This window comes from Sporothrix brasiliensis (assembly GCF_000820605.1).
Source record: "Sporothrix brasiliensis 5110 chromosome Unknown Cont19, whole genome shotgun sequence".
Taxonomy (NCBI): Eukaryota; Fungi; Ascomycota; class Sordariomycetes; order Ophiostomatales; family Ophiostomataceae; genus Sporothrix; species Sporothrix brasiliensis.
The window spans coordinates 1,454,036-1,480,623 of NW_024467138.1; the positions used below are offsets into that span (position 1 = coordinate 1,454,036).

General features: G+C 55.2%; 7 protein-coding genes across 7 annotated transcripts; 5 read left to right on the forward strand and 2 right to left on the reverse strand.

Annotated features, from left to right (window-relative positions):
• Window positions 1–811: 811 nt before the first annotated feature.
• SPBR_00381 (major facilitator superfamily MFS-1) lies at window positions 812–2,723 on the reverse strand (the record flags this gene model as incomplete). Its single annotated transcript, XM_040758700.1, has 2 exons — window positions 812–924; window positions 992–2,723. The coding sequence occupies 2 exons, from the start codon at window positions 2,721–2,723 to the stop codon at window positions 812–814; spliced, it is 1,845 nt and encodes a 614-aa protein (XP_040618216.1).
• A 3,815-nt stretch (window positions 2,724–6,538) lies between these two features.
• SPBR_01118 (zinc finger protein) lies at window positions 6,539–6,927 on the forward strand (the record flags this gene model as incomplete). The annotated part of the gene is made up of 2 exons (XM_040759436.1): window positions 6,539–6,543; window positions 6,603–6,927. The coding sequence occupies 2 exons, from the start codon at window positions 6,539–6,541 to the stop codon at window positions 6,925–6,927; spliced, it is 330 nt and encodes a 109-aa protein (XP_040618217.1).
• A 381-nt stretch (window positions 6,928–7,308) lies between these two features.
• SPBR_00729 (20S proteasome subunit alpha 4) lies at window positions 7,309–8,494 on the reverse strand (the record flags this gene model as incomplete). Its single annotated transcript, XM_040759048.1, has 4 exons — window positions 7,309–7,663; window positions 7,741–8,128; window positions 8,230–8,282; window positions 8,460–8,494. The coding sequence occupies 4 exons, from the start codon at window positions 8,492–8,494 to the stop codon at window positions 7,309–7,311; spliced, it is 831 nt and encodes a 276-aa protein (XP_040618218.1).
• Window positions 8,495–9,273: 779 nt separating this feature from the next.
• On the forward strand, window positions 9,274–11,041 carry SPBR_00434 (D-lactate dehydrogenase 2, mitochondrial precursor; the record flags this gene model as incomplete). The annotated part of the gene is made up of 2 exons (XM_040758753.1): window positions 9,274–10,920; window positions 11,009–11,041. 2 exons carry the CDS (start codon window positions 9,274–9,276, stop codon window positions 11,039–11,041), a joined length of 1,680 nt encoding a protein of 559 aa, XP_040618219.1.
• A 5,168-nt stretch (window positions 11,042–16,209) lies between these two features.
• Window positions 16,210–18,427, forward strand: SPBR_00293 (c6 zinc finger domain containing protein; the record flags this gene model as incomplete). The annotated part of the gene is made up of 4 exons (XM_040758612.1): window positions 16,210–16,269; window positions 16,381–17,073; window positions 17,309–17,452; window positions 17,513–18,427. The coding sequence occupies 4 exons, from the start codon at window positions 16,210–16,212 to the stop codon at window positions 18,425–18,427; spliced, it is 1,812 nt and encodes a 603-aa protein (XP_040618220.1).
• A 1,184-nt stretch (window positions 18,428–19,611) lies between these two features.
• Window positions 19,612–20,784, forward strand: SPBR_00740 (uncharacterized protein; the record flags this gene model as incomplete). Its single annotated transcript, XM_040759059.1, has 1 exon — window positions 19,612–20,784. The coding sequence occupies one exon, from the start codon at window positions 19,612–19,614 to the stop codon at window positions 20,782–20,784; it is 1,173 nt and encodes a 390-aa protein (XP_040618221.1).
• A 2,841-nt stretch (window positions 20,785–23,625) lies between these two features.
• Window positions 23,626–26,583, forward strand: SPBR_00152 (uncharacterized protein; the record flags this gene model as incomplete). Its single annotated transcript, XM_040758472.1, has 1 exon — window positions 23,626–26,583. One exon carries the CDS (start codon window positions 23,626–23,628, stop codon window positions 26,581–26,583), a length of 2,958 nt encoding a protein of 985 aa, XP_040618222.1.
• Between the last annotated feature and the right edge of the window lie 5 nt (window positions 26,584–26,588).

Sequence of the window (26,588 nt, forward strand, 5' to 3'; positions counted from 1 at the left end):
CCGGTGGCGTTTTTGTCATGGTTCCATGCGTACTCTAGCGAGTCTTATGAGTCAAGTGTGGTGATCGATGGACGGGAGGAATCGGAGGCGTCGTAGATTGCTGGCTTCGAGGTGGTTGTAGTTTTTATTCCCTAGTCGTTTTGTTTGGCCAAAAAACCGTCCACCTTAAAAGAATCTAGATGATCGGATTCCGATTGGCGTGAAAAAAACGTGGGAGAGGAGTAAGGCCGATCCAAGCCGTGGAAGAGTGCACGACGGCTCTAGTGCGGAGCTGAGTCCACAGCACTCCCTGCAAAGCGAACTGACATCACTGTTCTTTCCGTTGTTGCAGCCGCGAAATACGTGACCCACAGTGCAGCCGCAACTGCCGTTTTAGGAAGGCAAACCACTAACGATGCTTAAAAACAACCTCTCACACAAATGAAATGGTAGGAGGTCCGCACGTGATTGTCACGCAGTGACAAAAAATGCGAATAAAAATATAGTGCATCCAAGTTCCAAAATGCAGCATAACATAAGAATAGTCATTGCTCAAGCGCTGCGTCAACACAACACGCACTTCTGTCCACCTTCTCTGTCAGATCGTAAGATAACCAAGCATGTGCAGTCGGTACAATATAAACAAAGCGGGAATCGCCAGGAGAGTACTAGATATACAAAAAAATAAAACGAAATAAAAAATGGAATCGCGGTCGTAAACGGACAGAAAATGGTGTGACGGAAAGGAACTAATGATACCAATGAAAGAAAAAAGTCATAAGCTCGCGGCAAAAACGAGACTTCTGTATTGCATTGCCGGCCTGCAATTGTATTAGAATTGCTGCACGACCTCATCATCCCCCAGAACGTCATTTTGCGCAGCAACGGCGCGACGCGAAGAAACCGGTGCCTCCTCTTCGTTGTGGATAGAGTCATCCAAAAAGACTGACTGGTTAGTATGGGTTATTGAGGAGTCAATGGATAAGCAATGAGCAGCAAGGGAGATGCATACCGTGTGGTCGGACGAGGAAGGCCAGGAGGAAGACAAAAGAGAAGACACCGGTCACCAGTACAAACACAGCCTGCGGGTAGCTGCCGACCGTCGCGGCATACAGGCCGTTGAAAATCATAGGGGCGAAGACGCGTGAGAGTGCGTGGAGGAGGCCGATGGCGCCGAGGAGCTGGCCAACCCGGTCGGGAGAAACATGCTTGGTGAGCGAGGACTGGATCGTTGCAGATCCCAGGCCGCCAAAGGCCGTCACAATGCCGCATAGAACAAACACGGCTGGCTTCCGTGCAAAGATATAACCGGCCACACCGAGCACGTCCGAGAAGATGGCACTGCGAATGAGGAAAATGTCCAGACGATCGGCGCCTCTGTTGGCCTCACTCGGCGCCTCGCCCGAGATCCGCCGCTGGCGCGCAGCGGGGCGCACACGGAAAAAGTAGTTGATGACGGGGAAGATGCCCATGAGCACGACAACGCGCACCATGGACACGAGGGAGATGAAGGCGGACGTCTCAAAGTTGCCCCAGTGGAACATGAACTCGGTGTACAGGAGGGTGACGCCGCCCAAGCTCATTGCGGCTGCGAGAAGCAGTGTGTCGATGGTGGCCAAGACAAGCAGGTTCCGCCGCGCGCGTCTTTGGTGGGCGCCGTTGGGAAACAAAATCGCGAGAGGAGCCAGCGGGTTGGACCGCCGCACGCGGAGGATAGTTTTCCGGGCATAGGCCGGCAGCCACGTCTTACGCCCAGACGCCGCCGCCGCTTCATGTGCCAAATCAAATTCACGATTTTGAATCGCGTGCAGCTCCTGCTCCTTGGCGTACTTCTCACGAGCGATGCTCTGACGGCGCGGCGACAGAGACTCGGGAAGGATGAAAATGATGTAGAGGATGAAAACGGCATGGCAGCATAGCGTGACATAGAAAATGGACAGCAGCGACCCTGTCCATTCCACCAAGAAGCCCGCAAGCAAGGGGCCGAATGCCAGGCCAGAGAAGAGGCAGGCGTGCATGTAGCCGAAGGACACGGCGCGCTTGGAAGGCGGCGTGCAGTCGCTGGTGTAGGAGTGGCTGACAACACTGCCGGCGGTAAACGAGCCCGCAAAGCCGTCAATCACCGAAGCCAGAATCAGCCAGTTGTAGTGAATGATGTCGGGGTAGTTGGCCGCCAGGATAGTGATGACCTCGCCCACGAGCCCGCCGGACGATGAAATTACCATGATGGCTTTGCGGCCGTAGCGGTCGGATGCAGCGCCGAGACGAGGCGCCGTGAAGGCGCTCAGCGAGCCGACGATGACGCTGAGGACGAGCGTGAAAGTGGCAACATTCCGCTGCACCTCGGCAATCTGGCACTGCGGGTTGTTGGCGCCAGGCACGACGGGCAGCACATGGAAGCCCTCGTGCTGGCGATCGGCAAAATATTGGCGACAGACCAAATCTATAATCAGATTCAGCTTCGGTACCAACGAGCCACCAAACGCCAGCGTGAACAATGCGTAGGGGCCAATGAGCCAGTAGATGGACGGCCTTTGCGTCCAAGGCAGGCCTGCAAAGTCCTCTCCGCCATCCCAGCTATCTTTCCGGCCACCGATCGATGCCGATGTTGGTGCTTGCTCGGAGTCGACGGTTGCATCGATGTCGGCGCTGAGAAGCGCATCGGTCTCGGCGTGTCCTTCTGCCGGAGAGTAGTTGCTTGGCGACGCTGCTGGCCGGCGCAGCAGGTTAGTTGCTTCAGACATCGCCTTGTACGGTGTTTTACTTCAGCGTCAATGGTGTGAGTTGTGAGACGCGATGCGCGGGGCTTGTTGACTGCTGCGTCAAAGAATATGGCATTTATCGAAGCTGGACGTTTTTGGTGGTATTGAATTATTGCGTGCGCATACAAGGAGGTGTGCTGTGTCTTGACGATTGGCAATAAGAGACCTGCGCCGGGCAGATCGATTGCGAGATATGGTGAAATTGCTGCACTGGCCAAATAAGTGCCGGAGGTTGTCGTCGAGTTCCTCCCGAGCCGATGGGGGATACTCGTGCTTTTTAAAACACCTCAGAAAATGGCTTGCTGTACATCGTATGCCCTGTTTCAGGACGACGACAAGCAGACACTGGGGATGGAGAGTCTTACGAAGGGAACGGGGCGGGAAGAGCAAGCCAGGAAGACAAACTGCCTGGGGTTGACGACAAGCCGGATCAACACCAGCTTTGCGAGCCTGTTCCAGATTGGACGACCCAAAGACCAAGCCTAGGATCCGTGAGGACGGGATGGTGTCCGCGCGCGCAGCGTTGGCGAAACAAAGAAAACACAGCCAAACGGTAGAGACGGCAAGGAGAATAAAACGGCACCGTGTGAGACGGGACGTGGTGGGTCTTGAATGGGCGAGAAGAGGGTTGGATGGACGACACGGGATGGGGGAGAGAGAGATGCGAAGTGGGAGCCGCCCTGGGCCAATTTTGTGGAAGCGTAGACGTGGTCAAGAGACGGGGAAAGGTCCGTCCTGATAAGAAACGTACACGTCAGGAAGGAGGAACGAGACAGATTGGTCCGGTAGTGGTTGCCGTTCGAGGTGCGAGTGCGATAGACAAAATGGAAGGTGTGCAATCGCCACGCAATCTTTAACCACGGCAGTTCTGGAGCGAGGACTGCAATACTCCAAATGGGGAAGGCGCTGAAGGGTGAAAAGAGGCAAGCAAAGAAGGCGCGATGGGAAACGCGCACATGTACGAAATAATGATGGTGGAATTGTGCAGGAACGAACGAACGCCGGCTTGTTGAATGGAAAAGGACCCATCGAAGCAGAGGTAGCCAAGGTTGCTATCGAAGAGGGCTATGGGGCAGACCATCACAAAAACGAAGACGAAAAGCTATCTGATCCCCCATTCCGGCACCATCGCATGGTCGGACACATTTCGAGTCCCTGGTCGATGGGAGGAATAGTGTAATGTTAGTGGCGCCCTTCCCTCTTTCTGTCTTAGTGTAAATGGAATGGCCAGCCATTAACATCCTACGGCGACTTTTTGGTGGCGGAAGGCGCAATTCAGCCCGTTTTCTAAATGGTCCTTTGTCAGGCCCAGCCCAACAGGGGGGGTTGCATCGTAAGGGGGACAGGGGTAGGCATTGCGTACTTCGTACGCTGCAAAATGTGGAAGGAGCGAGCCGAAGAAAGCCAGCGCATACACAACAGGGGGGGAAAGAGCCAACGGAGTCGGCATTAGTGGAAGCCCGTTAGCTGCGGCTGGCCATTCTATTCGTTCTGTGCCTGTCAGCCAGTCCAAACGTTCCACGCGGCATGTCGCCAGAGACCCAACGCTGCAGGCACATTTCATTTGTTGTGTCGTGGCCCAGCGAGCAAGTTCAGACATCCAGTCTTTTCGATTGTTGGGCAATTGGTGCATTGGGCTGCGCATGCATCACTGTAACACTCTGTCGTTCAATTGCCGATTCGGCCCCCGTGCCTTCCCACGTCGTCGTGCCACAAAGTGTATGACGCAGTGTCGCTGCCGTCATCTTTCTTGACCGAGTAGGGGAGGAGCGATGTAGACCGACGTGCAATGGAAAGAAAGAAGGGCAAGAAAACAAGACAGGCAAGCACAAGCGTCCGTTGAGTGTGTCGCCTCTGCGTAGTGCCTCGCTTTTTGTTCTGGAAAGAGCGACCTCTGTCAAGGCGATTCTCCCCTCGACCCAGCCATAATAACACGCATATTGATGGAACATCTGCCGTTTAAATTCAACCGATATACGACACAAGTAGCGGCACTGAATACTGTGTTGGCGCCAGCAAAGATTCTCGGGCACTTCCACAGATGGGGCCCCATTCGAGACTGATAACGAGTCATGACGACAACGACAAACCAAGATACTTGAACTCGTCGAACCTGTTTCTCATGGAGATAGGAGTCCTGATTGAGTCCGTTCCCGACTTGGCCTGTGAGCGGTTGAACTTGTGTTTTGACATGCAACGGTGCCGAGGCTTGGCTCTAAAGCCGCCGTCTTAATTACTAATTAATATGTTCCTCACCTGCTTCCCCTCACTCGATCGAGACCGTGTCGCCAAGAAAGTGCCCGACCCTAATGAGCAAACGGCCCACCATTTGCGAATGCGTACGAGCGTGACTTGATATGAAGCTCTCTGCTTGTCAGTTCGATTCTCTTCCAGTTTGCTGCTTTTAGTGGGATGCGGATCGGCAGCGACCTACCTGCTAGAGGAGAGAGCTACTTTGAAACGCTGAAGACATGTTGAAGACATGTTATTACCATTTACTGTTCAGACTGTCATTCAAGACATTTCATGACGTCAAACCGTTTTGTCTAGAAAACGAAGAACGGATATCGACCACCGACGACGGATATGTCCCCGTAGCGGCCCAGACTCTCCTGTCGGCATCTTTCTTGGATCCCATTGGCAAGAGGCGCCGTCCGTCTGGCCTGCGCACAAACGCCCAGAGATGGTGTTCACTCTTGGCATATGCTTATCGAGTCCATTACCGCAATCATCAATCTGTCCAATGTTGTCCTGGCCAAGCGCCTACGAGAAACTGCATAGCGTTGCGAAGGTAGACGAGACCATATTGGGGCCACTTCAACAGTGTGTCGCATGATGCACCTTTGGACTTGACCGTCCGGGTCAATCTCGAGGCAGACTATCTTGAGTTTGCCCTCGTCTGCATTTTGGACGTCTGTGAAGTAGGAGGATACACATTGCATCGAATCTCGGCGACGATGGAGTCTTGCGGGCTGTTTGTGATGCATCACAGTGCATCAGAGATGGGCATTCTGGCCTTGAGAGTCGCTTTGCGGGAAGCTTCTTACGACATGTAAACGATTCGCTTCTCCATGACACCATCGAGGCAGCCGCCAAGGTCAGCCGCAATGCTCATCTATACGACGAACGAGACTTTTGCAACGGCAGCACGGACGAGGCCTATCGTTGAGAATAGAGTAAGCCATGGAAAGATGATTTCATGCAACCAATATCTAGCTGGCATCGATCTTTGATTGTAAAGGGTTGGAGGGATGTGAATCAAATATAAAGAGACGACTGACACGAATGTTCTCTTAAAATAGCCGACGTAAATTCTACGAATTGTTTCGGGTGGTTGAATGTCAATATTGAAGTTGACGACGTTGACAAAAGGGCAGCAAGGCTTTGAGGCTTTGGGTGGCGCGGCTGCAAGACAGTGCGCCAAATTCGCCTCCGCACGAACTCACGTGATGGGACCGACCCCTGAATTCCCGTGCGGCAGCCCATTTTCTAGCGACTTCTAGGCGCAAACGCCGCCTGAGCTTGGTGATTAGCAAAATATCCCACACCGCAGGACGACGACACGAAAACATCGACCTTACGAGCCTTTGCGATCTCGCCTACGGCGGTCTTTCTCGAGGTGGTCTTTGTTCGCGGAGAACGTATATCGTACCGTCAAGATGTGGTATGTCTGGCTGCTCCGCCAAGGCCTTCCTCTGCTGCCGACCGCTCATCGCTCAGAGCTACCGCTGACACTTTATTTCACCCCCTTTCTACAGCAAACACATTCTCAATGCACAGGTCTCCATCCGGTCACCATGCTGTACGTCCGCTCTATCGTTTTTCCTTTTTTTCCCCCTTTAGTCTCTCGAGTACTGACAGAACAGGCCGCAAGTGGTTTGACTGCAGCGAGTGCCACCAGGAGACCGAGGACCATGCTCTGATGCAGCGGTTCGAGATGATCTTTGCCTGCAAGAAATGCAAGAAGTGCTTCCGCAAGGACGCGCGCGAGTTTGAGGACTCGGACGAGTACTGCCCGCACTGCGACAACCACTTTGTTATTGACGCCGTGACGCCCAAGCAGGCCATCACCATTGAGAGCGAGGACGTTCGCGTGGACAACCGCATGATCAAGGACGACCGCATCAAGGCGCAGGACATGCGGACGATCTTCGACCCGGACCTGGACGCAGACCGACTCGGTTAGGGAGGGAGACGTGTAAAGGTTGCTACATCGGTGGACCAGTACGTTGAGGCCGGATACAAAAATGGCTACCACATACCCACGCGTGCGAGGGCGAGCAAAAGCTAGAATAGCATCACATGGCGTTTTCATGATTTCATTTATAATTCATTGATTTTTGAGACGAACGACAACGTGCAAAAGGAAACGGAAAAAGAGTATATGATTACATGCTGGTCAAATGGGCGTTGTAGCGGAGGCCTCATTTTTTTTCCACCCCTGTGCTTCCATGTTCTTTCGTTTGTCCGCGATACTGTTTCGATCATGTTCGCGGCGAGACCAGAACGATAACAGGGAAGCCACGGGATCTATTTTAAGGATAGTTCACGAGCCGTCGACATGTACCTAGTCTGAATCGCCCTGGTCCTCGGCTGCCCCCCGTGTCGGGATAGCGGCGCTGGTCGTGGCCGTGCTGCTGCCGCCGGCGCCTGACCGGCCACCCTTCTTCTTGGCCGCCTCCTCCTGCTTCTCCTGCTCGATGTTCTTTACATGGTTCTCAATGTCCTCGACCGGCAGCAGCTCCATAGGCTTGCCCGGGGCCATGATGGCAATCTCAATGTTCTTGGCGCCGGTCTGCACCACTTCCAGCAGCGACTTGATAGCGAGCTGGATCGTCTGCTCACGGTCCATGTCCTCCTTGTAGTTGCGCTCGAGGAATTCGCGCACCGTCTTGCTCGAGCGGCCGATCGCGTTTGCCCGCCTACATGGAACGGTCAGTGCACTGCAAAACGTGCGAGCAGAAAGATAGAAAGAACTGAGAGGGGGGACAAGACGCACCATGCAGAGTAGATGCCCGAGGGTTCGGTCTGGTAGAGACGCGGGACCTTGCTGCCCTTGTCGAAGCCCACAATCAGCGTGCTGATGCCAAACGGCCGCACACCGCCGCTCTGCGTGTACCGCTGCTGCACACCGGCAATGTATTTGGTAATGTACTCGATGGTGACGGGGTCCTCGACGGTCAGGCGGTGCGACTGGGCCTCTAACCGGGCCTTGTCGAGCAGGATGCGCGCGTCGGCGTTGAGGCCGGCAAAGGCCAGGCAGGCGTGGGTGTCGAGCAGGCCGATCTTGGACGGGGTGATGCGGGTGTCTTGCAGCTTCATGGCGGACCGCTTCTCGCAGCCGAGCACCACAATGTCGCTGCCCTTGACGCCAACGGCGCACGTTCCTGTGTGGTGGACATCTGTCAGCCTGCCGTTTTGCCGTTCGCGACTGTGTGGCCTAGGCACGTCGCCAGCCACGCATCCGGTGGGACAGCCACGATCGTACCTCTCTTTACTGCTTCGCCGGCATATTCGACCTGGAAAACGTGTCCATCGGGACTGGCAGAACGTTAGAGCTGTTGAGCGACAAAAGACAGTCTGGAGATCGCGGGGCGGTGTTGCGGGAAAGCGGCCGAAGAAGCACGCATCGTGGAGACGCACCTGAAGACTATTGACAACAAAGAGGGTCAGCATGCATCCCAACCGTCATCTCTATTGAATCTCCTTTCTCCAAACATACCAGAAAGAGCTCTGTCGTAACCCGAAGCCATGGCTGTTTAGGGAGGTTGGAGCGGCGGGCGGGAACGGCGAATTGAGACGCGCAGAGGACTCGAAATGCGAAAGGTATGGAGATGTATGGAATTGGTGCCCGGCAGCTGGTTGAATGCCGTCGTTGTGCGTCGTCGAGTGTGGTAATGGGCGAGAATGCAGACGGACGGTGATGTGGCTTGGAGCTTGATGCTGCGCGTTTGAAGGAGGTGCTGACGGTGCTTGCCAGCCAAAAGCCAGCCAAAACGCCAGGTGCAGCACCAGGCTCCAAAAGCTCTGACGAAGCTGGAAGCCTGTGGTTAAGGGAAGGCGCGGCGGCTTTCTCTGATTGGCTAGGCTGGGCAGTATGTGGGTCTTTTGTGTACTCGCCTTGCTTCATGAATTGCCCCACAGTGCCTTACCAGTCACGTGTCGATAGCCTGATTTGGTAAGACGAGCAGAAAACGATAACGAGGCCGACTACGGCAGCTGCGGCGAATAGTAAAATAGCCGGCCATACTCTTAAACAATCAGTTACATGCAAGACAGTGGCCCCGAAAACGGGCGAGAACGAACGTTTGGCAACCGCGAGCACGTAATTGGATTTTGGAGGTGGCATTGGCATTGTCGGGACGACTTCTTGGCGATTTACTGCTGAAAGGTAGCAACTGGGGCGCAGAATCCTTTCTTTTATTTTCTTTGCTGTTTTTTTTTATATTTTATTTTTTTAGGCCTTGCTTCCTCTCGGAAAAACCAACCTCACAAGCAAGCTTTATCGATTTTGTGCTCCTGGTTTCCGACTATGGCGTTCAAGGTACAAGTTGGTTCCGTGCTGCGGAAGACAGCGACACCCAAGACTGCTGCGTTACGATCGGCATGCGCCGCACGGATAGCAACCCCGGCCGGCACGACCTTTGGGAGGGCGGCGGCTGCGGCCCGGGGTTTCTCCACGTCGCCCATGCGGCTATGGCGGCCCACACAGGCACGGCAAGCCGATATCACGCGCACGTCGGAGCGCTACCCGGACCTGAAGCGCGACTCGCGTTTTGCGGCGCTGACGCGCGAGCACGTCGCCTACTTCAAGGAGCTGCTGGGCGAGAACGGCGTGGTCGACGCCGTGACGGACCCGGCGTCCCAGGACGACGTTGAGCCGTTCAACGGCGACTGGATGCGCAAGTACCGCGGCCACGGCAAGCTGGTGCTCCGTCCGGGCTCGACGCAGGAGGTCAGCGAGGTGCTCAAGTACTGCAACGACCAGCGGCTGGCGGTGGTGCCCCAGGGCGGCAACACGGGCCTCGTGGGCGGCTCCGTGCCCGTGTTCGACGAGGTCGTCCTCAGCACGGGCCGCATGCAGACGATTCGCTCGTTTGACGACGTCAGCGGCACATTGGTGGTCGACGCGGGCGTCGTGCTCGAGGCCGCCGATGCGTACCTGGCCGAGCGTGGCTACCTGTTCCCGCTGGACTTGGGCGCCAAGGGCTCGTGCCAGATTGGCGGCAACGTGTCGACCAATGCGGGCGGCCTGCGGCTGCTGCGCTACGGCAGTCTGCACGGCACCGTGCTCGGCGTCGAGGCCGTGCTGCCCGACGGCACGGTTGTCGACGACCTGTGCAAGCTGCGCAAGAACAACACGGGCTACGACCTCAAGCAGCTGTTTATCGGTGCCGAGGGCACGCTGGGCATCGTGACGGGAGTGTCCATTGCGTGCCCTCAGCGGCCCGCCGCTGTCAACGTGGCGTTCCTGGGCCTGTCGTCCTACGACCAGGCGCTCAGGGCGTTCCGCGAGGCCAAGGCGCAGCTGTCCGAGATCCTGTCGGCCTTTGAGCTTATGGACGCCGGCAGCCAGCAGATTGTGCGCACGGTGCGGCCCGACGCCCGGCGGCCGCTCGAAGGAGAGCACGACTTTTACTGCCTGATCGAGACGAGCGGCTCCAACGCCGAGCACGACACGGCCAAGCTGGAGGCGTTCCTGGAGGACGTCATGGGCAAGGAGATTGTCGAGGATGGTGTTTTGGCGCAGGACGAGACGCAGGTCAAGGCGCTGTGGACGTGGCGCGAGGGCATCACAGAGTGCCTGGGCCACCTCGGCGGCGTGTACAAGTATGATGTCTCGATCCCGCTTCCGGAGCTGTACAAGCTGGTCGAGGACACACGGGCGCAGCTCGAGTCCAAAGGCCTGATTGGCGACGGCGACGAGTTCCCGGCGGCGCAGGTCGTTGGCTACGGCCACATGGGCGACGCCAACCTGCACCTGAATATTGCGGTGCGGCGATACGATGAAGCCGTCGAGGCGGCGCTGGAGCCGTTTGTCTACGAGTGGATTTCCAAGCGGCAAGGCAGCATCAGCGCCGAGCACGGCCTCGGCCTGGCCAAGAAGAAGTACATTGGCTACAGCCGGAATGAGACGATGGTTGGTTTGATGAAGCAGATCAAGAACACATTTGATCCTGTGAGTGTTTTGCATCCTAGTTTGTTTCTGACATACTCTGCCCATTTTGCACCAACATCCCTTTGATATCGTATACTGACCAATATAGAACGGCATCATGAACCCGTACAAGTACATCTAGAGGGAGATGAGGCGGTCAAGAACGCAAGAAAGCGGGGACTTGGGTTTGTCTCATGCGAGTGACCTGAGACGGCCGACATTCACGTATCTTATGATTCTATATCCCCGCGCGATAGACATGGAGACAGGGGCGATAGAAACTGGGGCGGTGGAAGAGCGGAAGAAAATGCAAGCGAACAAGAGATCATGAAGCACAACAAACTGAAACACATATACATCACCAGCATTAGACAGGAGAGCGAGAATGAAGAGGGACTAGGCGGAGGCCTCTTTCGGTCCAAGTGCTGCACCTCTGTGCATCGTATGTGTCTTTTTCACCTTCTTGCAGTGTCTCTGTGGGCCACCATGCGCGGTAACAAAAGGAACTGCTGTACGTTCCTGAAGAGTCGTAGCTGGTGCTTAATGTTTGTTGCATCGCTTCGGCACCGCGCCGGGCACCCACTGATCCCCTTTGGTTCTTTGGCTGATCAGAGACACGGACCAGATACGAGAGAAACGGGCATCTCCTCCCAATGTTTGATGCAGCCGTAATTCGTACGTCGTATTTGTCGCAGTCCACCCGGAACAGAGACCCACTCCAGCAAAAGCGACAAAGACACAGTCGAGACACGACAGAAATGCATGCAAGGGGGAGCGCAAAGGAGGAATGCGAGTGGCTCGCGCTGGTAGACGATAGAAGCGTGTATTGGGCTGGCGTCGGGAGGATCTGATGAAACGAGGACCAGAAATGGTTTTCTTCTTTTTTTCTTTCTTTCCTTGTTTCTTTAATATTAATTTGTTTTCCAAAGTAGACTAGTAATAGAGTGCCCCTGCCCGTCTTGGAACGGCGTCTTTCTTCTTTGAGGCAAGGACGGTACGAAGGAAGGAAGGGGCAGCCGTATGTATGTTGTACGAAATACAATGTCGGAATTATCGTGAGCTCAAGACAGAAAGAGCGAACAAACCAGTAAAAACCGGGGCAGGAAATAATATTGGATGTTGCAGCACAGTATTGTGAAGGAGGCATGATCGAAAGAGGAAAGAGCGCCCCCCACCAGAGACTAGTTGGGGGGAGGCTAGGAAAGCGCCAATATATGCCAATACAAAGTTCGAGAACCTCTAGTGCCACGGGGAAAGCCGTGGCGGCTGGCCAGACCCCGTTCGTCACTTTTACGACGCTCCAGACCTCTGTTTCCACTGGACAGCACAGCAACAGCTTATCGCTGGTGGCTTGTCCGAGCCGCCGACAAAAAGTACGGAGCCGCACAGGGCTGAACAACGAGGAAGGAGCAAGAGAAGCAGCTGTTCTTGGGGCGCATACCCAGGCAGGTGCGAGTAGAAGGCGCGGCATTGAGTCGCATGGGAAAGAGCACCATAGCGAGGAAGGAACGGCTACAATTGAGCCCATCATTCTGGTCCCGTCGCTCTTGCTTGACAGTGACACTCCACCCGCGGCCATGCACGGCAAGTGCAGCTCGTTCCTTGGGTTCGGCAACGAGAATCGGTCACGATGTGCATACCGAAAAGGCGATATTGCGACGGCTGGGCCAGGAACGGAAATCGAGAACGGTCCAGAGCAAGCGATTCCCATCAAGCACCTCGCTACCTCCAATATATGCTGCAGACGTCTCATTTGGCCGTGGGTCAACTGGCAAGGCGGGAAATATGGCAAGCGTCATCGGCCAATAAATGGCCGATAATATTACAGAATATACTCTGTAATAACAAACCAAACCAGCGGGTCTACTTGCGTAATTCCTACACGTGCCTCCGAGGTGGCCCAGTTGCACGAGCTCGACGTCCTCATTGTACAACATCAATTTCAACAGACTTGGCCTCCTCGCGCATACATCGTAATCTCGCGTCCACAGCAAATCCCGGAGACTTGAGCCCGACGCAACTCGCTAACAAGCTGGCTAACTCCAATGAGCACACTACTGTGTAAGATTATTATCTGGACTGGGGCGCGTCGCGGACAAGCTATGACAACCAGCCACGCTTCCCCCATCAACCTTGGGCTGATCACAACGGACCGTAAACAGGCCAGGCAAGGCCCCCTGGTTCGGGCAAACGTCTGCCACGCCATTGCCATGTTGTGCCCATGTCCTGTCCGCCTGCCAAATTGTTCCCTGGTAATTACCCAAGGTAAGCAGCGTTCCTTTCACCCCTGCCACCTGCAGCCCTACCGGGTCCTAGTAGTATTACTGGCTACCGCTGCAATGCGCTGTGCGGCGTGTCTTGCTGTCAGACACATAACCTCAAGATGGGCTGGAAGGCCCTCTTAGTGCAGCTATGGTCTGCCTCTTGTCCAGATGGGTGCTTAATGCGGCCTGTTCTTCGTTTCCCCTCCGGGGTCTGTCATAGTAACCGTACCACGGGCCTTTTGCTCGCCAACTTTTTTGGCTCCTTTCCAAACACCTCATGTTTTACCATGAATGCTCCGTCGGCAAACGTGCCAGACCCGACATAAGTCGCGCTGGCCCTCTCCCCACGCTGCCAACGGCGTAGCCTGTTTCAGTAGTTACCGTTTGGGTGAGCTGAAGGTCGGCTGAAAGTGAAAACTAGAAATAACGAAAATGAAAACAACAGAGGAAATCTCCAAAGGTCGGGAACGAAAGTACGTAATTTCCAGGAATCAATAATCATAACAATATGTGCAAAACTACTAGTATCAATATCAATTCTCGTCTACTAACTGCATGTTCAAAAGTAAAAAGTAAACAAATGCATCATAAAGGAAAGTCTGAAAGTGAGGACAACAGAGTAATAGAGCGTACACCCGATATTCTTCTCGTCACATAGACCACTCACTACCACTTTGTCTACCAACCTAGATTGTCTCAGTGGCCCACAATGCCAAATCAGATCCCGACAAATTCGTGTTTCTCTCGTGCTCTGACGACTTGACTTCTGTTTCGGTACGATGCAATCCGGCTGCCTCTTCCTCTCCCTGACGTTTCCTCCTTTACTCTTCCCTTTGTATATTCGTCTTTATCAGCTTTTACGACCGAGTGTACCGCACAGCTACCGGGCTAGGCCATGTACGAATGTGCAGAAGCTCTCGTCTAGCCGTTCAATATTTATGTTTTAGTTACAGATTAGGGCGCAATGTGGCGCATTGGCGCTGCGATGGGCGCTTTCCAGCGAAGCTTTAGGGGCTTCGGTAGCGCGGTCACGGCCACCAGGCTCCGGTCAGACCACGCCTTACAAACAGATGGCCAGCGGCTACGAGCGAATGCGGCATAGGACATGCATCTGCTTGCCTTGATAGGCCGCGTGTTTATATTCAAGAAGTATTCCAGAAGTATTCACGACAATAATTGCTCGTTGCTCCTCTCCTGTTTTATGTCTCGACGGCTCTTTCCCGTTTTTGACTTTCTTGAGCGCTTCTTTCTTTATTTTTTTTTGCTCCGCTCTTTCCCTTTGCTCGGTTTTATGTGCCCCCTATACTACGTTTGTTGCTTCCGCTCCTTCCACGCCAAGCAGCAGCTGTCGGTCGCTGCTTCTAGCCCATGGTATCGAGCGATATAGAAGTGCTTCCGTCGAATATTCGAAAAACGCTCAGCCCCCCTTTCTGCACATCTATTCACGAGCACGAATAGGTTTTCTTCCTTTTTTCTTTTTCTCTCCCTTCTAGCCAAATCAGAACAGAAACTTGTCCTGCCCCAGTTCATCGAACCGAGCTTGGTATACCTGCAGCCAGGGCCGCATTCGCTTCACCCCCTTCCCCTATGCAGGCAGCTTTTCGGCTGCCGATACCGATTTCCAAGCACAAAAATAAAAACAAATACAAAAAAAAGAGCAACATCAGAAGCTTGGCTGAAATGGGAAACGAACTGGTCAAATCCTAGCAATGCTGAAGCCCCCACTGCAAAGACAGTGTCTAACAACACTAGCCCACCCTCCTCGTCGCTTGGGATCCTCTCTCGGTCCGTGAGAGGAGGTATATTGGCGTCCTTCCTTTGCTCCTTGTCAGGTTCCATGTGGCTTTTCCTTTTCTCTGTGTGAGTGTGTCTGGCGGCACATCTGTCTTGGGCACACCCCTGCGGCTGACGATTGCCTGACCAGATTCGCAGGCAAGATCAAGAAGAGGCCCACACACTCGGTTCACGCACTCGGTTTATTTCCTCCTTAACCATCACCTCATCACAGACACAAACAGACAACCAGGTCCACCCACACACTGCTTTGCCTTCCCTAGCCCACCCCTCAGCCCTCCCTTCGGCGTCCCGATCCTGCCCTCAGTCGTATCCTCGTCTCCGTCTCCGCTTCTCCTTCTGGTACAGGTGTTGTATTGTCCTGGTGCATAATCTGGATTCCAGTCTATATTTTACTCGGATCGATTACCAGGCTCGTTCATCCTTGGTATATTTTTCTCCATTTATTATTCATACTCCTCACGGAGTAGTGCTCCGCTGCCTTGCTGCCATATTTACTTCACTGACTTGTTAGCGCCCTCTTTGTGATTATTTCCAAGGCACGGAGTGCATACTATGCATCATTTTGACTGTCACACTTTTTTTTTTTTTTTTTGCAAACTCATATATCTTGTCAACACCTTCCTCGTTTTGCTTTGTTGTCCATCCTCTCAGCGGTACGTCTCGAACGAAACCAATACATACTTTGCGTATATGCCTGACTTATTTGAATTTTGTCTCTTCAAGAAACATACTGCTTCATTCTTCTCTTACCCTCCCCTCCCCGTTTAATGGTCTCCCTTTACCGGGCCGGTTCTGATCTCGAGGATAAATACTTCGCCACCACCACGCCAACCCCTTTACGAAAACAGATACGCAGACACGGGGACAAAAAAAAAGCTCATAAGCGGAAAACGGGTTGGCTACCCACCGGAGCAACTGCCACTGATCCACCGCAGATGTGTCTGTTCTAAATCGTCGGCGCATGGGCAACACGTGGCAGTCGTTGGGAAAAAGCGTCGGCAAGGTTGACAGCGTGGACAGTGTCGATGAGCAGCTATTCACCCATTTTGTTCCTGCTCCTTTGAAGATTAGGCTTTCTAAAAACAGCCGGGCGACGAATTTCGAAATACTGTGACACTCCTGTCACACTAGCTCACCCAGATTTCTCGATATCGACGTCAGCATCCTTCAACTGACAAAACATCAGCAAATACCTTCTCTTGGCGTACACAGACACACACACACACACACACGTCTCAACATAATCAACATGGTCGGCGTTCCGGGAAAATTCAAAGGATGCGAGACCTGCAGATTACGCAGAGTCAAGGTATGACATGCGGAAGGGAGAGGTGGACTATTTTTTCCAGATCGTATACTTCAGTTTTGGCACTCCTATTGCTGCCCTCTTTGCTTGCCTGACTCCTAACATGAGCACCAGTGCGACAACACACGCCCCTACTGTAAGAAGTGCCATGATACCGGCCGCGAGTGTGCCGGCTATGACCGTGAGACAGTATTTATTATCGGCACACCTCAAGATGGCGGCCGGTGTTCGTCCCATCCTCCACGCGTGGTCAAGCCTAAAACGCCGGCCACAACAACAGTCAACACACCCGGCAACATTGGCAGAAGCAGTACCAGTGTCAGCAGCAGCAGCAGCAGCAGTGCAAAGAGCCGATCCAGCCCCAAATCACGTTCGAACTCACGGTCGGCTTCCGTGTCGAGGACGACCTCCAACTCACCTGCCGCCGCCCTATCACCATCGCCCTCTGTTCCTTTTTCTATCCATGAGCAGCAGCGGTACTTATCCGAGTCACTTGCACCCACGCTGTCAGGCATCATGTCACCAGCCAAATTCGACACAGCTGTTATACCCATTGAATCCGCCATGATTACCCAACGGCCCAACGTAGGCATGCTCAACGGCATCAGCGTGCCCGATTTAGTACTTATCCCACCGCTGCGGTCAGCATGGCATGACTCCCTCGTGGTTGCCAGTGGCGGTATCGTTCACCAGGTGCAGACAGCGGCCCTATATACGCAGTTGCAGTCCATCGTCCGACACAAGGGCGACAGCGGCACCGATGGCGGTTTTCACCTCTCGCCGTTCCCAGCGTACACGCCTACCAGTGTACGGCCGCCTAGTGGGGACAGCGAGTTTCATCTATCATCACACTGCATGGTACATTTAGCGACAGGAGACAATGGCCACAGCAATTTTGAGGCGAGACCCGCGGAGAATATTTGCCTTTTTCTCTACGAGGTACGCAGATGGGGCGAGACGGATCCTGACAAATGGAGGGGGCTTGTCGTATGGTCTGTGTGCCCTGGAGCTGGATGACAGTAAGCTGACTCTCTGACTCCAGCACAATGCGCCTTTATCATCAGGATTACCGGAACAATGGAAGGATCCGGCCATGCAATTCAGCAGCGTCCGCCGAACCGGACCTGCTCGATTCGCCACATTTCCAGCGCACCACTTCTTTGCACGGGTCTACCGGCCAAATGCGGTACGTCTGCTACGATGGTGAGAGCTTGGGGCAGAATGAGAAGAGGGACTGACTTGTTAGATTTGGTCCGCACTGATATTCCGACAAAGCACGTTCCTGTCCGATCCCGAGTGGACATCGACGCCATGGGAGGTCCATCCCAAGTCCGGACTCGACCGCCTCCTCGACATCGCAGCCCTCCTTCCCGCCGTGCTCAGCCGCGCTGACAATGTCACAGCCCACCAGCCTACCTTGGGACGCCGGATGATGGCCCAGGACGTGCTGGCCAACTGCCTCTATGTCGAACGAGTTCTTGAGCAGTGGCACGCCACTGTCCAGGATCTAGGTATGCGAGGCGGCTCCAGTGTCAACGGTGCTTCTACTATGAGCCGCGCGCCGGTCGCTTTGGATGGCAGCGTGGACGGTGGGTTTCAGAACGGTGGCACACGGACCCGGGCCAGCGGGCACGGCGCCATCGGCAACTGGTACTGGATTGCGGACCCAGAACACACGTCAGTGGACGCCCAGATCCCCTTTGCCGACACATTTGCATTCCGCGACACCGTCACGGCCCTCATGTTCATCTACTATTGGGCGACCCTCGTCCTACTGTATCCGTGCGTCGAGAACCTCTACGAGATCATCTTCCAGCCCGTGCTGGACACTTTTCCGTCGCCCTATCCCAACTTGCCAAGCAACTTACAAATCCCAAACGGCGACCCTTCCGTCTACTACGGCCCCAAGGAGGTACGCGAGCTAGCTGGCAACGTGTGCCGTGGTCTCGATTTTGTACTGTCCACCACTGTGCAGCCTGACCTGCTGTCGGCACCTCTGTTTGTGGTAGAGTCCTTTTACCATAAGATGAATGCAACGTCGGGTGATGGAGCACTTGAGCTGCTCTGGTGCGAGTCGTTCCGAAGTCGACTGGCGGGCAAGGGACAGTACATCGCTGATGTGATACAAAACCGGCGATGGGTAGACGTAGGGCAGTTCTAGACGCTAGGTGAGGCCACTGACTATTGGAGGGAAAAGGGGCCGCACATACAACCAAATAAATACGAAGCTACAATATAGAACGAGGCTATTCCAACAAGAACAAGACTAATAACAAGGGCTAACTCATCTGTGTACTTCGGTACGTACCGAAAGCGACCGGCACATTTGTGTTTGATGGTATCCGCGGGGCGGCAGCGCTCTGTCTGTTGGTTTGCGTGGACGCTACTAAGTCCCGCGCAGTTGGGACGAGTGTAAGCCATCAGAGGGTGTTGATGATTTGTCCACCTTCCCTCATGATTCTCTGGTTCGCGCCTTCCTTCCTTGTCATTTGCGATGATGTCACAAACACAACTCCTTCCTCCGTTATTAGCACCATTCGGCGTGTGGGGAAAGAGCAAGTGCTTGCCACTTATTCACTGCACCTTCTCGGCTGAGTACTCTTGCCATATGGGCAGCTTCCTTTGAGTTTTCCTGCGTCTACGCCGAAAACACTTCTTTTCTGCGTCTTCTTTTTGTCGCCCTTCTTTTTTCCAACCTCGTTTTTCTTCCGTGGTAGACGGGCAGAGCTCGCCCACCGGTCCATTCGATTTGGCTTGTGTTTCCAACCTACCTCTTCTCCCGAACTTTGTGCTTGACTGCTCCTTGGCGGTATTCTATTACCTCTCAGTTTTATTGCACTGATTTTTATACATCTGCTATCCCCATCTCGTCGATCCCGTTCTCCGTCGTCCCCATATCCGGCTTGCACCATGCGAGGAGACAAAGGACGGCGACTATCATTCCGACGGAAATCCAGTGTCGAGTCACGAGAGAGCTCGTCTCAGAAAAGCTCAGAGAGTCAACAAAAAGAATCCACTTTGTCCTTGTTCAAAAAGATCCTCCAACCATCCAAAGAATCAAAACGGAAGGTGGTGGAGGTAGAACGTCGGCAGCTGGAAACCAGCGACTGTATGGTGCGGTGGCATGACTTCTGGTCTCACTCTGGGAAAAATACGAGCGTTTGGCAGTCTCTTAGAAAGTCCATCGAGGACAGCTCCCACAACCTTGTCCATTCCATCGGCATCGACAAATTCCTCCACTACAAGCCCCCAATATCAACCAACGGCGACAAGGGAAGTCCACGGGAGAACAAGCAGGCTATTCTAAGGAACTGGTTCCGGACGGAGAGCGATAGGACTGCTATGATGCTCAGAGGACTGGCCAGATGGGGGGCCCAGGAGATATCGGGAAACCCTGCCCTGGACGAGCGGTACCCGATGATTCTAATTAACGGACTACCTTTTGTCGGCAAGTCGACCGTCGCCCGAGAGCTGGCATATCTTCTGGACGATGGTAACCGACCTGGTCTCGTCACGACACTGCGAGAAGCGGCGTTCAACTTTTTTGGGGACCCATCTCCCCGGCCCTCCAAAGACCGAGCCAGCGCGAGCGCCCACAAGCGTGACAAGCACCACCGACCCATCGAGGTCTTCGCGGACGGTCGTGCCATCGTCATCGATGTCGAGCACCTGAGCTTGCTTCTTCATGCTGAAAATGGGGAGCATGGGCAGCAACCTGGCGGTGGACATACCAGTCAATCAAGCAAGCCAGATGCGCAAACGGCGAGTTCCGTGGCCAGATATTGCTCGTCGCTCTCCACACTGACGCGCAAGAAGCCCAGCAGCGAAGCTGCAGACCGCCTTGACCGCGGCCGCCGTTCGGCTCTGGAAGAGGGCTTGCTCCACGAGAAGCGCAGCGCGAGCGCGGTCATTTTCACAGAGTACCTCCCAAAGTACAATGGCGAGAGCGGAGAATTTGCGGCAAAAAGCTACCGGACGGCAGCGGACGTGTTTGACCGGCGACTCATCCCCGTCTACCTAACATGCAGTGAAGCGGAGCACCAGCGACGGTTCGAGTGCCGGCAGCGGGAGGAGCACCAATACGTCCAAGCAGCTCGGGCCCGCGGTGTGGCGTTTTCCGAGAACCAGATCGCAGCCATGGCGCCCGCGGGACTTCAGCAGGCTGCCCATGCCCTGAAGAAGCTGCACTGCGGCGAGGAGGACGTGTACTATTTTTCGAAACCGGCCCACTTTGTGAACCAACAGTTCCAGCTCGGCCCGCCTCCGGTCTTTGGCGAGCCCACTGCGCCTGAGGCATACCAGGGCGTCCGCATCGACTCAACGGGGCTGACAGCCCTGGAGACGGCCATGGTGATCCGCGATTTCATCCACGATGTGCAGCGTGGCGAGCCGGTGACCACGAAGCTGCTATGGCCGCCCACGCAGAAGGAGCGTGAAAGGAAATACCTCGAGGAGCTCGAGTCGTGGGTGGTGGTGTCCAGAAACGAAGAGACAAACAGAGGAGTCGAGGCGTCCTAGTGATTTTGCATCAGCGTTTTGTTTTGGGATCAACACTGTAATTTGTTTTCGAAGCTGCCTATTTTGTATTTTCTTTGTGCTACATTCAGCTCATTTCATGTTTTATACCCCTCGTTTTTATTTCTTCTTTCGCTTCCATTTGTCTTCTATATCCCGAGTCAGCTATTTTCTTTCAGATTTTACGGCACTTGGTTTTGCACCTTTCCCTCATTTTGACTTTTTTCCTAAGACGTTCCCTTCATTTTTCTTGGTCCTTTTCTGGGCTCTTTGTTACTTTCGGAAATGTTGTCGCGCAGGAGCCAGCGACAATAATCGTACCCTACCGTTAATGTTTGCCCCCCCGAGCGTCCAATTAATGGACTTTGCTGAATCGATTAGTGCCATGAAGCTGCAGCTACGTAAAAAGGGGCCACAAGTAAACAAAGAAGCTACCTTGTTGTCCTCTAGGAATCGCCTCAACGTACGACTAGGCGATGAACGTACTGCTGCACAAATACCGTGTGCTTGGGGTCTCTCGTTCCGTCTACGTGTTTATCATTTTCCTAGCCACAGCTAAATGCAATATCGGCGAGGCTCCGAGCGGACGGCTGCATGGTAGCATCCAGGAACAGGCACTTTACAGCTCTCATTTTCCAGGCTCGCAACACTCACGACGGGCGGCAGGATATGAAGCTAGAGTGCTGTCCCGCGGCCCCGAGCGCGGAGTAGGCGAGTTTCCTGCTACTACCGCACAATTCGTTGCCGGCCCGTTTGCCATTTCAAAGTATTACGAGAAGCTGTTGAGCCTGCCGCTCTGTCTCCTGCCGTGCCGCGACAGCCAAGCTCCCCCAAAAAAGCGAGCCAACTAGGCGATCCGACTTACACAAGACGAAGAATCACAGATAGTAGCTCTATGCTTTGTACCTGTTCTGTACGATCTTGTGTTCTCGAACCAACACTAAACGAAACCAAGAAATTGGGCATCGATGTAAGAGAAATGGCCATATTCAGGAACCGATTCACGGCAAAGGGGGGAATGAGCTGAGACATCGAAGACAGCAACGCAGCTGTTGGGCAGATCCGGACGCTCAAGCGATCCGGGTCATTCTGATAGAAGCAAAGAGAATATGGGATGGTAGGACGATGCGCCATGATCCTCCTCTCATGGGACGAACGGAGGACAACAGACGACATATCCAGTAAAGGATAAAGTACAACGCGCTGCTGGATGCCTTTTGATGTTTGCAGACCACGGGAGATAAAACACCCTCAAAAGCCGAGACGCAGGCTAACAAAACCCCCATTGTATCATTTTCATCCTTCCTTGTACTCGCCACTGGCTCCATTTTGCCATTTCCCTTGCGATCTCAGCCTCGCCCAGAATTCATGCATCCCTTGCCTCCTGGGCTGGATAAACTGATGCAACACTGCCGGGCCGCCTACAGTGGAGAACGACGAGTCTCGAGGACGGTGGCATACGCAGGCAGAGAAAGTAAGGCGGCGTGCATCGCGCCATGAAATGAGTTGGTTCCAGTAGACGCCGTGATGCGAGAATCAGACGACCCAATTGGCCTGTCTGGCAAGACGTGCCTTTCCTTGATGCCCAAGAACGACCAGAAACGAGTCTCCAACCTATCCGGCACACCAAAGAGCCACGCTCTCTCCACTGTATTCAGTATGCTGGATCCTGTAGTACGAGACCTGCGTTTCCCGAAACGAAACGATAGCATCGCTGCTGGCCGTGACCCCGAGCCCTGTTCCCATGCCGAGTGCATGAACGAGGCAAAGCGCCAGCTGGTCGTCCTTGAGGTCTTTGTCGCCATTCGCGTCAGCCTTCCCTGCTTTTTTGATATTTTCCCTGTCTTCTCCATTCAGGCAGCGTCGAAACGATGGGAAAGGTAAGAGAGAGCAGGGGTTGTCCAGGGAGGAGTGTGCCAGAGTCGAAGGCGAGACACGCCAGGCCATTCGTCAAATCGAGGCGCGGCTCGCACACAAAGCGGCCGGCATGACCAAAGGACGACCAAAGGACAAAAGGACAAGGAACTCTGCGGTCTGCTCAGCCAGAACGATGAAGGGGACTGGGGAAGGCGCGGCACACCAGATCGAGGCACCGTGTTTCAGGGCTGGCCGCATTTGCGTGAGAGGCGCCCAAAACGGCAAGAGGCAACAATACGGCACAGACAAGGCAGGAAGGCGGACAGGAAGGCGGGCAGGAAGGCGCGAAGAACTGGATGACAGGACGCATGCAAGACAGACTGGCCCGACGGGAGACGAGAGAAGGACTGTTTCGGCTTTCGTGGGCTGCTGTTGTGTATTTATTTAATTATTTAATATATACAACATAAATAAGCACCTTTCTATTCCTCGATTCTGTGTCCTCGACGTCGATCCCATATAATCCCAGACAGAGCTCTCACACTTGAGCAAAAGCGCTGTTTTGCTCCTTTCTCCCTTTTTTCACTGCTGCCAATCTTGCTTCTTCTTCCTCTTTTATTTTTTCATCTGTCTCATTTTTGGTCGATTTCTCTTGTTTTTCTGTCTTCGTCCATCGTCCTTTCGTTCGTTTTCGAATTCTTCAACACATTTCTCTCTCCGCATCCGCTATTAATAGCGAAGCTTACCAATTTCCAGCGGACTAGCGCCCCCAGTGCAACTGTGGCACCCGTCAGGGCATTCATTCCAGACCCTTCCAGCGGCACAAGTACCGACTGTACCGTTTTTGCGGGGCCCGATACAACTCGAGCCCCTCCATTCCGGCGCGCCACAGGGCCAAACAGGGTGTCGATAACCCACTGTGTGCAGCCCCGTTTACCGCTAATCAGCCCCTATTGCCCCTGTCCACACAGCGCACCTTCCCACACAATGGCCTCCATCGCCGCGCCAAGCCTGCCCGGCAACGCTGCTATCGCCGAAGCCAATGAGGCGTTCCCCAGCCTTTGTTTACATGACGAGCAGGAGCACAAGCGCCAGGGGGAGCAAGAGCGACCCATGCAGCACACAGCGCCGCATCACCAACCCTACGAAACCGGCGAAATCGAAGCTGCCCAGCCAGACCAATTCAACTCAGTCGACACAACGCACACGTACCCCGACCACCAGGATCAGCATTACCAGCATTACCAGCATTATCAGGTGCCGCTTGCCCAGCACCTCTCCATCCCGTCCAAGCCCAACGACCTCGTCAACCGTCCGTCGTCCGTGTCGCTCGTCTCGGCGGTCTCGACCCTTTCCGCCGCCTCCTTCTCGACCGACGCGGCCGTTCTTGTCCACGTCGACGCCGACTTTGATCCCCGACGTGCCTCGATCGTCAGTGCCGCCTCGTCGCTCTCGTCGCTCTCGTCGCTCGCCCCGTCCGCGTCTCCGCCGCTCCCTTCGGCTGCCGCCTTACCGAGCATCCAGACCGCACCCCAGCACCAGCGTCCTCTGACGCGAAGCCGCCGCAACGCCAAGCAGCTGCATGCCGCCAGGGTCCAACGATCCGCGAGCGTGGCCCTGAACGACCCCAGCAGCGACAGCAGTCCCTCCAAAGAGCAGGACAGCGACAGCCTCGCCCGCAGAGACACCAACGGCGGCCGCGAAGCCAAAGACTGGGACTGGACCAGCCGTCGAGCCAGCAACACAAGCCCGTCGCCCGCCGACGACGACAAGGAGCAGCAGCAGCAGCAGCAGCAGCAAGGAGGAGGCCTCGCCAGAATGGCCTACGCAGAGCAGCAGCGGTGGATCAAGGTCCAGGAGAAGACGTTTACAAAATGGCTCAACACGAAGCTGCAGGAGCGCGACCTCGAGGTCAAGGACCTTGTCGCTGATCTGAGCGACGGCGTCTTGCTCATCCACCTGCTCGAGTGCCTGTCGAACGAGTCGCTCGGCCGCTACGCCGCCAAGCCCAAGCTGCGCGTCCAGCGCTTCGAGAACGCCAACCTGTCGCTCAACTTTATCAAATCGCGCGGCATCCAGATGACCAACATTGGCGCCGAAGACGTCGTCGACGGCAACCGCAAGATCATCCTGGGCCTCATCTGGACGCTGATTCTGCGCTTCACCATCAGCGACATCCACGAGGAGGGCATGACGGCCAAGGAGGGCCTGCTGCTGTGGTGCCAGCGCAAGACGGCGTGCTACGACGAGGTCGACGTGCGCGACTTCAGCGCCAGCTGGAACGACGGCCTTGCCTTTTGCGCCCTCCTCGACATCCACCGCCCGGACCTCATCGACTACGACGCCCTCGACAAGAACGACCGCCGCGGCAACATGCAGCTGGCCTTTGACCTGGCGCACCGCGAGATCGGCATCCCCAAGCTGCTCGACGTCGAGGACGTCTGCGACGTGGCCAAGCCCGACGACCGCAGTCTGATGACCTACATTGCCTACTGGTTCCACGCCTTTTCGCAGATGGAAAAGGTCGAGAACGCCGGCCGCCGCGTCGAAAAGTTTGTCAACAACATGCAGGGCGCCTGGGAGATGCAGAGCGCCTACGAGCGCCGCGTGGCCGAGCTGCTGCGCCAGATCCGCGCCCAGGTCGGCGCGTGGCGCGACGCCACCTTTGCCGGCACCTATGCCGACGCCAAGGCCCAGGCCGCCGCCTTTGCCTCGTACAAGCGCGGCCGGAAGCGCGAGTGGGTCGCCGAGAAGAGCGAGCTGGCCACGCTGCTGGGCAACATCAAGACCAAGCTCGGCACCTACCGCCTGCGGCCCTACGAGCCGCCCGCCGACCTGCGCCTCGAGGTCATGGACCGCGAGTGGGCGGCGCTGGCCACGTCCGAGATGAGCCGCGGCCAGCTGATCAACGAGACCATCCGCGACATCAAAAACAACCTGCGCAAGTCCTTTGCCGACAAGGCCAACGACTTCGCCCTGGCCCTCAACACGGTCCAGCTGGCCATTTCCGGCCTCGAGGGCGACGTGGAGGACCAGCTGCACCACGTGCGCAAGCTGTCCCAGAACCTGCCGCCCCTCGAAAAGTACCTGGCCACCATTGCCGCCGTCGACGCCCAGTGCCAGGAGGCCAACATTGAAGAGAACGACTTCACCACGTACACGTACGACGAGCTGACCTACGAGCTGGGGCTGGTCAAGGCCAGCGTGTCCAAGAAGCTGGCCTTCCTCGAGAACCAGATGGTCGCCCGCAGCATGACCAACCTCACGCCCATCCAGCTCGAGGAGTTTGAGTCGGTGTTCCGCCACTTTGACCGCGACGACAGCAACGCCCTGCAGGAACTCGAGTTCTCCGCCGCCCTGGCCTCGCTCGGCCTGGTCTTTTCCGAGGACGAGATGCACGAGTACTTTGTCGACGCCGCCAGCACCACCACCGGCAACGGCTCCATCACCATCCACAAGGACCGCGTGTCGTTTGAGCAGTTTATCCGCTTCATGGTCGACGTCACCGAAGACCAAAACACCGCCGAGCAGGTGTTCCAGTCCTTCCGCGAGGTCGCCGACGGCAAGCCCTACGTCACCGAAATGGACCTGCGCCACTCGCTGGTGCCGGACGAGGTCATTGACAAGCTCGTGACCATGATGCCGAGGCACGCCGGGCCCGACCTGGCCGAGGACCGGGGAACGCCGCAGTACGACTACATTACCTTTATGGACAAAATGATGGGCGACCTGGAGCCGTCCGCCTCCTCCGCCTCACCACAAATACCACAAATCCAGCCGCAGCCCGCCTCGGCAACACCCTCACAAGCATCTACGTTTTCGTCGGCGTCATCGTCGTCACAGCAACAGCACAAGCACAATTCGACCTCGTCGTCCGTCTCGTCGTCCTCATCCTACTCACTGCCCCCAGCCGGCAGCCAAAGCCCAAAGAAACCGGTGCACTAGGACGG